The sequence below is a fragment of the Fundulus heteroclitus genome, chromosome 12 (assembly GCF_011125445.2).
Source record: "Fundulus heteroclitus isolate FHET01 chromosome 12, MU-UCD_Fhet_4.1, whole genome shotgun sequence".
NCBI lineage: Eukaryota > Metazoa > Chordata > Actinopteri > Cyprinodontiformes > Fundulidae > Fundulus > Fundulus heteroclitus.
In genome coordinates, this window is record NC_046372.1 from 10,652,926 (window position 1) to 10,665,351 (window position 12,426).

At 40.8% G+C, this 12,426-nt stretch overlaps 1 protein-coding gene across 1 annotated transcript; it reads left to right on the plus strand.

Annotated features, from left to right (window-relative positions):
- The first annotated feature begins 4,401 nt into the window (after positions 1-4,401).
- Positions 4,402-8,317, plus strand: pheta1 (PH domain containing endocytic trafficking adaptor 1). The gene is made up of 2 exons (XM_012870107.3): positions 4,402-5,136; positions 7,304-8,317. Exon 2 carries the CDS (start codon positions 7,335-7,337, stop codon positions 8,199-8,201), a length of 867 nt encoding a protein of 288 aa, XP_012725561.1. The 5' UTR covers positions 4,402-5,136; positions 7,304-7,334; the 3' UTR covers positions 8,202-8,317.
- Positions 8,318-12,426: the final 4,109 nt, after the last annotated feature.

The window sequence follows — 12,426 nt, forward strand, 5'->3', positions numbered from 1 at the left end:
AACTGGTTTATTTTGTTTTCAGCACGACGCTGTGACAGCCCAAAACCCTTACTGACGTTATTATGGTGTGTATGTTGGGAAGCGACTCTCCGTTTTAACTGAACTTTCAGGTTTTGAGCATTAAGCACGCCATTACACGGCAATGATTTCTGCTGACTCAAGGTGAAAATATTGACCCTGGAAATGAGTTCTGATTTGGTGTAAATGTGTATCATTTATTGTCTCTAAAGCAATTGAAAATGATTTCCTCTCTTAAAAAACAGTTAAGACATTAAATCTGGGGGATAATAACTTTTTCCTCAGTTGTAAATACACATTAGGTAATGAGGTAATGTTTGCAATTATAATCCTTTCTGTAAAAAAAGTTAATTGGTATAGCACCCTACTCACACAAAGAGATGTGGTGAGAGTGAGCCACATCCAACTATATCAATGTACATAAATATCAAGTCTAACAATCTACAGTTAGGATCAGAATTATTTATACCCCAAAGATTTTTGACTCATCTACTTGTAGCTTCTGCATCCTTGAGCTTGGACAACAAAATTGCGTCGAAAATCATAAAAATGGCGGATTTGCGAAATCGTTAAGCTAGATGTCTATGACTTTTGTTTAGCAGCTCTGCAGCAAATACGGTGACGTTACTGTTTTAAAAAAAAGCCTAAAAAAACGCCTAACAGAGAAAACTGAACAGCTTAAAAAAAGTATGACCCAAACAGAAAATGTAAATTTTGATGCAGCTTATACACTGAATTCTAGTTTTCTGCACTCCCAGGGACTCCAAGTACACAACAAAAATGTATTTAAGAGCTAAAAAAAAAAGAGGATTTTACATAATACGTCCTCTTTAAGATGAGAGTTAAAAGCAGAAAAATAAATACATTAAAGGAGGAATTCAAACTACTGTGGTCAGCTCTGAAGACCAAAGAGAATAGGAATAAAACTGGATAATGCGACTTTGGGTCAGATTGTTAGGAACTGATGAGGACGGAACCCGATATTCGAAGAACCAGACATGATATTTTGCTCTAAAGGGTTTATTTATAAAATAATAAATCAAGCACTGGTACATGCAAGACAAACGTCTGCAGAAATCTGGTGAGGCTGAAAGTAGACAGGCAGACAGGACTGAAGGTACAAGCTGGTCCACAAGGCAGGCTAGATGGCTGACAGGGAGACAGACGCGAAGGGCTTAGCAAGGTTCGTGGTCCTGATACATGCCAGGTCATGTCCAGAATACAGAAGGCGATGAGGCAGCCGAGCAGGGAAATCCAGAGGCGAGCACTTGGTCAGCAACTAGGCAAGGCATGCAATGAAGCATGCTAAACACTCACACAGAAGTTTCAGGTAATCTGACAACAAGTTGCCGTGAAGCCGCCGTGTATATATATGAGCAGAAACAGGTGTAGGCGGTCTGGCCAATTACGCTGCAGGGGCAGAGATAGCAGGTGTGTGGAATCTTCTTAATACCCGTGGAGCCAAGGGAAAGAGTGGGAGAGCGCAGACAGACGAGCCAGAAAAATAACACAGATGGCTGTTTATTCTCACAAAAACAACTGGATTTACTTCCGTGTGTGGTCTAGACCACTCCAGTGTCTTTTGTGGAAGGATCGTCGGCTCCTCCTATGGCGGTTTCACCTGGCTAGAGGTCATTAAGAATGGCAGCTGGTTTTTTTTTTCCTCCTGGAACAGGCCTTTTGGATGTCTTGATGGTTCCCCTATTTGATTTGGTTTGATGCGAAGGAAAATTAACACTGGGTCGGTACTTGGTAATAGGTCACAAGGTCAAATTTACAATTTTTCTCAACTTTACACTAAAACAGACATAAAGTATGTAACGAAGCATACAATTCAAACACAAGCTGTCATCACAACAGAATCTCAAGACTGATCAGGGCTCTCCTCTGACCTGCCAAGGAAAGACATATTGGTGAGTTCTACTCAATCTACCTTTACTACGCTCTTCTGGTACAAGCATGTGCTCCCAGGAGAGGAGTCGTCACGAGGGCCTTATCAACCAATCAGAAGCTAACTTACGACACATTTCACAGCCAAGAAAAAAATATAATTCTTTATTTTTTTTTCTAAACCGCATTCCTTAGACTAGAGAGAGATTGAACATGCCAAAAATCTTTACAGTAGATTAAATAACTTTTATTTTCAAATTGAAATGTTTAATGGGATCATTCTATTAAATATGTAAAGAGGTTCACATTAAAAATGTAACATAGCCAATAATTAAACTAATGACTAATTATGGATAATTTCAGGAATATCTGACTTTAACATATATTGCCATATATATGAACTTCTTTTGAGCATAAAAACCATCAAGATCATAAAAACATAAATTTCTGTGATATTTCTGGACGTGGCCTGATTGAAATAAATTTATTTTGATAACATCTATAAGATCTGACAAAGACATTCTGAAGTGTCATGGATGAAAGCGGTTAAAGCGGATGTAAGGTGAAGTATGACCTGTCTGTTTGCACTATAGTGAATAAAAGTGTTTCACGGGAACAACAACAACAAAAAAACTACTCTAGGAGGAAATAAACATTTAAAATTAGGGTAAAATTGAAGCATTACTCACACAAAAAAATAAAAAATGCAAAAGTATTACAACAGGTTAAATAAAATGTATATTTTGTCTCAATGGAGACTCTGCAGTAAATAGTTCTGGCCCTGGTTGGGAATGATGAGTGAACAGGTTTCAGGTTTCCTCCAGCATCTAGATGGTTCATCCAACTAACTTTTAATGTTATGATTTTGTCCAAGACCATTCGGTATGAAACAATAACAGGACTTTAAAAATTCTGACCTTTTACAAGGTGTATTGATTTAAGAACCCTGGCAACAGCGTTCTGGAAGAGCTACAGCTGCCTGATTGATTTTTTTTTACTAACACCAAACCATATGAAACTGTGTTAGAGCTACTGGAATTCGATAATGCTCGCTTTATTTTGTCTATGAAACGAATCTCTGCCAGTTAAATCACTAATTGATAAACTATCTTAATCAAGGATGATACCTCGGTGCTTTCTCTTTCAGGATTTATTTTAGTGCGAGAAGTAAAGTCTGACAGTGTGCATACATACATACTGTACATGCATGTATACAGTAGTAAGTTTGTATTACATGTTTATTTTGGTTTATTAAACCATCATGGGTTGAACTTTTGTCAGTACAAAATAAAGAGGCTGATGGTCATTTGCAGAAAATTGCTGACTGTATAAGTCCCTTGGAAAAATATTCACACCTTATTAACTTTTTCAGCTCTTGCCGTGTTGCAACCACATAAAGTTAGATGTATTTTACCGGGTTATTTTTTTTTCCAACAAACCAACACCAATAATTCTGAGGTGGGAAGAAATTACATGTTTTCAAATATTTAATTCACAACGAAAGATATAAAAATGTGACTTGCAAATATATTCACCGCATACTGCTAAATTTCATTCAATTTATTTCAAGGATAACCCCTTGAGATGCACCGTCTGATTTAAAGAAGGTCCTGAGGAAACATAAATATAAACAGTTTACACATAATAATAAAACCCAGTGTTTGCTGTGCACACTGCAAATCTGGCTTTGATGGAAGAGAGGCAAAGAAAAGTTACTAAAAGAAAGCCATAAGTTTGTCAGGTACATTATACAGGTACAAATGTACATATATATTTAAATTGTAAAACTGACTTTTTTTTTTTTTACCTTCGCAACTATAAATGAAACAATACTTCAATGAATTAAAAATTGTGGATTTGAAACATAAAAAGGGTCTTTGCAGATTTGCCTGGCAAGGAAAAACAGCCATATATATATATATATATATATATATATATATATATATATATATATATATATATATATATATATATATATATATATATATATATATATGTGTGTGTGTGTGTGTGTGTATGTATAGGGGGGGTTCTATTCAGCAACATGAACAGGATATTGCTCACTCTTGCTTTATTTTGCCAAGTTTAATAAATGTTTGCTTTTTTTTGATCAGTGGAAATTTGTGGGACTTTTTACTATGAAATTGAATGGAAACCAAAAACATGACTGACAACAGATGAATACTTTGTGTCGCACCTTACATTTTCCATTTTAAGAATATTTTAATTTGTCTGGAAAGGGCCAATCATCACTGAAAATTGCACCTTAAAACAGTGTCTCTGCATCAACGCCTGAGCCAGCAAACTAATGTGATGCCATTCTTGAATTGTGATCGAGAACCGACAAAAATTGTTCAAAGACGTGCAGCTGTAAAACTGCAGTGCCATAAACACACTCACCTGAGGGGTTGTAACATGAATACTTTTAAATACTTATTTTTTTTCCAGGCACCAAAGCCTCAGACAGCAGCTTTTTGAAAAAGCTCCACATTTCCAAGGACATGGACGTGTCGGGCATACTTTATGACCCCTCTTATCCGGGGACAGCGAGCGCTTCACTAGAGCAGCAGTTGAGCCGCCCACGCGAGTCGCTCCTGGTAATACACAACAAGCGTCCCCCTTCAAGGGAGTCACGTGACAGCGAAGAAAAGAACGCCAAGAAAAAAAAGGGGCAAAGACGATGAAGAAGTACAAATAAAGGAAACTACAGGGAGATTATCAGCCTGGAGGAAGGAGGCCCGTTTATCCGTAGGGTTTCGTTCCGTTTCTATGAGCTGGGAATGCTCCGGTGAACTCGTAAGGATGCATTTTTGTGTCCACTAAAAAATAAAAGGAGGGGGGGTGTTAAAAAGCCGTCTTCTTGCTAGTTGGCATAGGGAGTGAAGAAGAGGAGGAGGGAGGGGGGACTTTTTGCAGAGGGTGCAGCAAAAAGTTTCTCTTTGTTAAAGTGTTGACTGGTCAGAGGCAAGTTCCCGCTAAGCGCTGATGCGTCAAAAGCTTGTGACCCACCAGCCGCCCCGCTGAGGGCTGAATCACCGTCCCGGCGGACACGATGGATTAGCCCTCCGAGGTGGAAACGACGGCTAATCCCGACCGTTCAAACCGCCCGGTGCCCGTTAAACGGGGCCGTCTAACGCCTGGAGCCGCGTTGGAGGAGACGGACGGACGGCGATGAGCTGGGAAGCCCAGATGTGATGGGAGAGCTCTGCGGTGGAGGTCGGCTCGCACGTAAGCACCAACCTCGTTTTTTTTTTTTTTTCCCGACGGATTGATTTATGTTTGTGCTTCTTGTGGCCATAAATGCAGCCGAGTTATGATAGACGAAGTTACGCCAGAGTCCCAAACGGGAACAGCTGGATTAGTAGGTTGTTTACTCACTGGGAAAGGTCCTAAACGCTTCGGTTTACCGCTGGACGGGTGATTATTATGCGGCGTGAAACGCACCAACCAGGCTACGGCCCGGTCGGCTCGTTTCTACGTTCCTGTGGAAAAAAAAATGAAACTTAAAAACACGGTTTTACCCTGAGATCCCTGGCGGAAGGAGGCTGGGTGTCGATGGGTAAATATTGTGTGACAAAAGCGACACCGAGGCCACATTTTTATGTTTAAACCTAAGGCATTTATAAAAGCAGACATTGCCCTAAATTTTAAATATTCCAGATTTTTACATTCAACACATGATCACTGAGGACGGATCTACCCTTTTTAACATGGTCAGAATGAATGTCTTGTAACAGACCTTTTTACTCAGCCAATGTTTGTTATTGTGTGCTATTAAAACAAAGCCACATAGCAGGCTATCATGTGTTATGTTTTGGTATATACAATGCAATGGTAGATCTACAATGGTAGATGCATGTATTAAAAAAAAAATAATAAAAATAAAAAACACCCCTGCTAAAAAGCCAGTTTTTGAGAACGTAAGAAAAATGAGAGCCAGGAAAAATTATTTTAGAAATGTTTGCTCCTTTTTTTATATAAACTGGAAGCTGTACAACTCAGTTGAAAAAGCAAATAATGGACGATAATTCAGTAACAATATATATATATATATATATATATATATATATATATATATATATATATATATATATATATATATATATATATCATAGAACAAAGGGTCAGTAAAAAGAATAAAAGTTTTCCTTCCTTATGCATTTTAGCCATGTAAGTTTATATTACAGTCATTACATCCTCCCAACCAATCACAAACCCAGGAAACGCTCCCTCACCAAGTCTCGGTTATGTTTGCTTTTATTAACAGAAATTCTTTAACCTCAGCCTGCATGAGGAAATAAAAAGCCGTCGGTGCAGCCAGTGGTGTAATCACTAGTCAAGAGTTTAGATTACGATTACCTTCCTGGCGTCATTTAAAGAGTCTTTAGCAAATAACTCAGCCGGCATGCAGCCTTAAGAAACCTGTGTGCGTAGCAATGCTTGACCTTGCAGTCTGAGAAAAGGAAGCCTTAAAACCTCTTGAGTAAACACGGGCGCCGTTTTAAACGTTCAACGCGTGTTCCGGAAACTTTCTATTTTCTTTTGTTCTTTTAAATGACAAGGCGCTGTTGTAGCCCTGTGTGAAGGGAGGGGGGGGCCGTGTGGGGTCCAAGATAAAAGCACAAATCCACTGTAGCTGAGGAATATAACTTGTCTTTACGTTAGGGCTGAACAATTAATCGCATTTTCAATATAATCGTGATTTAAAAAAAACGCAATTTCCAAATCGCATAGGTCTGCAATTTTTGGCTATGTAACAATTAGGGAATTAGAAACGTCCATTGGGTGTCGGTAAAATGTTTAAAGTGGGTTTGCTCCACGTGGAAGGGAAGACAGTTGCAGCAGTAAAATAATCTAATTTTATTACTTGTTTTAGAGTTTATATAATCATACATAGCATTAAGTACAGGTCAATCAGTTTAATACATAGACTTGCTTGTTGGTTGGACTTTGCACTTTATCTTCAACAAGGATTGATGTCTAATTAAATTAAAAGCTGTTCTCTTGAATAATATTCTGATCAATAGAAACATTAAAAGTTCATATTTAAAATAGTCCTTGTTTACAAACATCTTTATTTAGAGGCCATTTTTGTTGCTTGTGGTTAATGCAGAGAAAAGTCAAAATTGCAATTTTGGTTTAAATATATTGTAGGCAGAACGCAATCATTACTGCTCTGAGTTTAGATGCTGCGGGTCTTTTAGCAACTAATCTGCACAGCGAGGAAACAAAATGATTTGTTGTTTGTATATATTTTGAAACACATGATAAGTTAAACTGGGGGAAAAAATCGCATTAAATCACAATATTAAGAAAAAAAAATCGCAATTAGATTATTTTACAAAATCGTTCAGCCCTACTTTACGTTTCTTTGTCTTTTTTTTTTTTTTTTTAGGTGAATAAAGATTCTGCGGCGCGGAGAGAAGATGAAGCTGAACGAGCGCAGCGTGGCGCACTACGCCACCTGCGACTCGCCGCCCGACAAGACGGGCTTCCTGTTCAAGAAGGGCGAGCGCAACACGGCGTACCACCGCCGCTGGTTCGTCCTCAAGGGCAACATGCTCTTCTACTTCGAGGAGCGGGACGGCCGGGAGCCGATCGGCGTCATCGTGCTCGAGGGCTGCACGGTGGAGCTGTGCGAGTCCGCCGAGGAGTTCGCCTTCGCCGTCAAGTTCGACTGCGCCAAGGCGCGGGTGTACAAGCTGGCCGCCGACAGCCAGGCGGCCATGGAGTCGTGGGTGAAGGCGCTGTCGCGGGCCAGCTTCGACTACATGAGGCTGGTGGTGAAGGAGCTGGAGAGGCAGCTGGAGGAGATCCAGGACGCTGCAGGAGCTGGAGGCCAGCAGGCCAGGCCTAAGCCTCAGCGGCGACATCAGGTGGCACGCTCCAGGTCTGGAGCCTCCTCTTCCTCCTCTTCATCCTCGTCTTCCCTTTCGTCATCATCGAGCGCTCCCTCCATGACAGCGGTCTGCTCCGCTCCGAGGAGCCTCCAGGACGAGGCGCAGCTCGTCTCCGGGGGCTCCAGGGAGAACGGAGTCGCGTGGAGCAAAGCTCCGGCCGGCGGATCTGCCGAGGCGGCGCCGTCCTGCGTCTCCTGGGACGGCAGCACGGACTCCGGGATCGTCTCGGGGTGCGGGCCGGACGAAGGGAGGGCTCCGCCGGTGCCGCCGCGGAGGTTCGGGGCGTCGCTGGAGAGCCCGGTCTCCCCCGACACCGGCTGCTTCTCCAAACTCCACGACTGGTACGGCAGGGAGGTGGAGGAGCTGAGGGCGCAGTGGCTGCAGAGCCAGTGAGCTCCCGGGAGGAGGAAGTTCAGTCATTCCCGTTGGACCAGTCCGTTGTGTTTTCCCCAAACCTTCCAGACAAATCAGACTAAATCAGTTTAATGTAGCTGGTGTGGGGCGGGGCGGGGGGGAGAATTAGTATTATTGATTAAAAGTAAAACAGAAAAACATGTGGGACTGATTTTCAGTCTTGTTTGGCACAGAGGAATCTGTTATTGTTACTTAGAATCATCTTAACATCTTTTTTTTTTTTTTTTTTTTTTGTCATCAGAAAAACTCTAAATATGCTCTTTTCCACAGCGATCACCTAAAAATGTTAAGAACGCGTTACTTAAAAAGGGAATCATCTAATAAAGTCAGATTTATTTGGCACAGGCTAAGTCTAGACGGCTGAAGGAGCGTACCAGAAAAACACGTTTTCCACAGCAGTCACTGCAGATTATTCTGCTGCTGCTGCTTGTACATTTTTTAAATCAATTTTTTTATCTTTATTTCTCAGTTTTTAACCCTGAGGGGTTATGGTTAAAAATCTGTCTGTTTAGACGCGTGTCTGGAAAAACACTGATGGCTACAGTGACTTGCTAAAGTATTGCATCCATTCAACTTTCTCACGTTTCAACCACCGACTTCTTCAAAATATTCTATTTATAGGGAGTTATGTGGTAGCCCAACACAAAGTAAGGCATAATCAAAAGGGGGTATATGGTTTTGCATTTATCTTTTTTAAAAAGTACCGATCTGAAAAGTGCGGCATACAAATTTATTTAGCCCCCCCCCATAGGCGAGACTTGTCAGAACCACTTCACCCCGCGTTTACAGCCGCAAGACCTTTCTGGTCTCTACCAGCGCTGCACATCTGGAGGCGGGACTGTTTTCCCATTCTTGTTTTGCAGAGACTGGGTGGAGAGCATCCGCGTGCAGCGACTCTAAATTAAATTAAATTAAATTAGTCCTGGAAACGATTCAGTTGAACGTCTCGCTGTGTGTGACAGAAAACCTTCCCCACAGCAGGTGCTGCTGCTGCCGCCGCCACAGCTCTGCTTGTTGGGTTCGTGGATGATCCGCAGCGTTAGCTTTAAGCCACACATAGCGTTACGTATGTAGGCCAGAAGTTCATTCTTGGTCTCATCTGACTTCCAGACTTATGCAGGGGTCCCCCATCACGGCTTGTGGCAAACCGCAAACGGGACCTCTTGTGGCTTTTCTTTTGACAATGGGTTTTCTTCTTCTTCTTTCTTTCTCAAAGGTCACGTTTGCAGACTGCAAAGCAAAATCCATGTCCTGGCGACAGACCCCCCTCCCCCCCTTCCCTTTGCTGATTTGTGCAGCTCCTCCAGAGTTAACATGTGCAACCCTGAAAAAATTGCTCTCCTTGCCTGGGTTGTCAGATTAGGTCAGGGAGCTTTTAAGGTCATATTACCTCCTGAACAGAATTTCTCAAGTTTTCTAAATACCTGTAAGTTTCTCTTTTTAGGTCTAAGAACAAAGGAAAAAAAACCTTGAGACATTACAGAAAGACAAATCCGTTTTCTTAAATGACATTTCAAATTGATGGAACCTAAAGGAGACAAAAAGTAAGCAGTTTGCAGCACAAAACAAGTTATTTGTACCGTTTGTGTCGGTACAAATAGCAAATAAAAAAACATAAAAGAAAACTGCTGAAGCTCACCTTTTTTTTCTTTTCTTTTTTTTATTACCTTAACGTTTAAAAACCCAAGTCTGTTTCGTAAAACTCTTTGGTCACCGTCATCAGGAGCCATGATGTGATGGAGACACAGATTTCAGACCCTTCACCGGGGCTGCCCAGTGTCAGGAAATAGTCGACCTCCAATCTCCAAATATTAAAACGAAGATATCAATTACGATTAAGAAAATACATCTAGAGTCTACCTAACAAACCAAATGCATCAATGCACCCAACCAGGTATTGCATTTCCATTGCACCGGCGTGATTCATTGTATTCTGCAGCTCTAGCCTGCGGCTGCGCCACAACATTTCCCTTTTTTAAGACGGACTGAACCGTGGAGCTGACATGTTGCGAGCTTTGTAACCCAACCGTGCTTTGGCCACTTCCACAACCTTCTCCTCCGACCCGTCTGCTGTGTTCCTGGGTCTCAATGTTGCCGTTAGCCCGCTGTTTTTCCTCTACATTGCAAAAACGGGTTCAAAAAACAAGTAAAATTTTCTTAAAGTTAGTGTATTTTTCCTTGATTTGAGCAGGTATGTAAGATTATCTGCCAATAGAATGAGTATTTTGACCCTTAAAATACGATAATCGGACATCCTGCACTTGAAATAAGATGATGGAGATGAGTTATTCCTTCTTTAAGCGCAAAAGTCTTGTTCCATTGGCAAATCATCTTATTTATCTGCTGAAATCAAGGACAAATACACTCATTTCAAGAACATTTTAATTATTTTTAGTTCCGTTTTTGCAGTGTAGCAGACCTCTTGAGGCGTTCACACAACAGCTGGACTTACTATGCTGAGATTCAATTACAGAGGCAGGCTCTATTTACTAATTAGGTGACTTCTGAAGGCAAGCGGTGTCATTTGATTTTATTTGATGGGGTCTAAGAGTGAAGGAGGCTAAATAAACCACGTTGCACTTCTCAGATTTCTATCCTTTTCCTTCCACTAAAGCAAAATCTAAAAAAGGAAGAAAAAAATAATAATACGTCTGCACGAAACCGTGTGTCTAGGCTCTTCCAGTCTGTTTTTAAAGACGTCCTGACTTCAATCAGCGCATGGGAACCGTTTTTTATGATCGTGTCGTTTAGGGTCACGCTTCTGCTGACCCCCGTCCTCACCAGAACCTTTGCTGGTCGCTCACACCAGAGGATCCCCGCTAGGTGTTCTGCTCAAAGCAAGAGAGAAACCTTCACCTTCAGTCCCCCGTTGCCCAGCGCGGCCGGCTGATGCCGTGTCATATGAGTGCTGGTCACTTATTCCCCTTTCGGGTGTCGCGCGCCCTGGAAAAGAGGGCTGTTTGTTCGTGGAATCTATCGCTCCCCACTTCCTGGTTTTGTTTTGGCCTGGCGCGCAATCCAGTCCGCAGCTTTTCATTGTTTATTTACAACTTATTTACCTTGAATGTTACTGATAAGAGGTCTGTCGTTGGGATCCCTTTAACGTACGTGAGCGTCTACCTTCAGATACAAATGTTGATTTGTTCCATGTTGGAAATGAACACTAAATGAACACTAACTATCACAACAGCGGACCTTTATGAAAGCATCTTCTTCTTTATGTACCTGGCTTTTGTTTTCTGGAGAACCGATCGCTTGTAACCATCGATTTACCTGCTCACGGCCTTACTTTTCGCTCTTTCATGCCAAAGGCTCATGTTAGTGCAATAACTTGGTGACAATGATGCTGTTACTTTAGTCTGTTATCAATGCACAACACTATCATTCCTGTTATGTGCTGCGCTTATGCAGAAATGACAATATTTTTATGATACAATCACCTACAAAACTTAACGTGTTGTCTAAAGTCTTACGTGCATTAAAGTTTTTTTTTTTTTTTTTTTTAAGAATGTTTCTGTAATCATGAGGTAAAGGAATATATGACTGTTTCATATAAACTGCATATTGAAATGTTTCTTAAAAGGTACCAAGAGAAAAATGCATCTCTTTTACCTTTTCATGTAGCATTTTTCATCGTTACATAATATTACAAAAATGAAACTTTCCCTTTCTTTTTTCTTGGAGGGAAAGCAACGGCACAATGTTATACCATGGTACCCACAAAAGTATATGCTTTGTGTTTGTCCCTTTTTATTAAAGTTTTTTTTTTCTTAATCCATTGAAGTTGCATGTTTTTATAATTTAAATATTTCCTGCTTGAGTTGCAGTCCCCCATATTATATATATATATATATATATAAATATAAATAAAATGTGCAGATGCAGTTCGATACATTAAACTTTAAACCTCAAAAGTTCATTTGTTTCGATCATTCAATTCAAAAAGTGAAACTCATACGGATTCGTAACAAGGTTTCAGGTTTCACAAGCATTTATTTTTGTTCATTTTGACGATTATGGCTTGCGGCTACTGAAAATTTGGAAAAATTATTCCTCATATATTTATTTCAAAGGAAAATCAGAGGAAGTAAAGTTTAGTTTCTCAGAAAATGTGACTATAATCTGAGTCCAAAGGCAAAAACAATGGATTTGTAACACAGAAATGTGACGCTATGGGCCCTGCAGCAGAGTCACGGGGAAGACT

Bases quoted from the DNA above. Each gene is read 5' to 3' on its own strand.
- pheta1 (XM_012870107.3), top strand. From the start codon at position 7,335: ATGAAGCTGAACGAGCGCAGCGTGGCGCACTACGCCACCTGCGACTCG.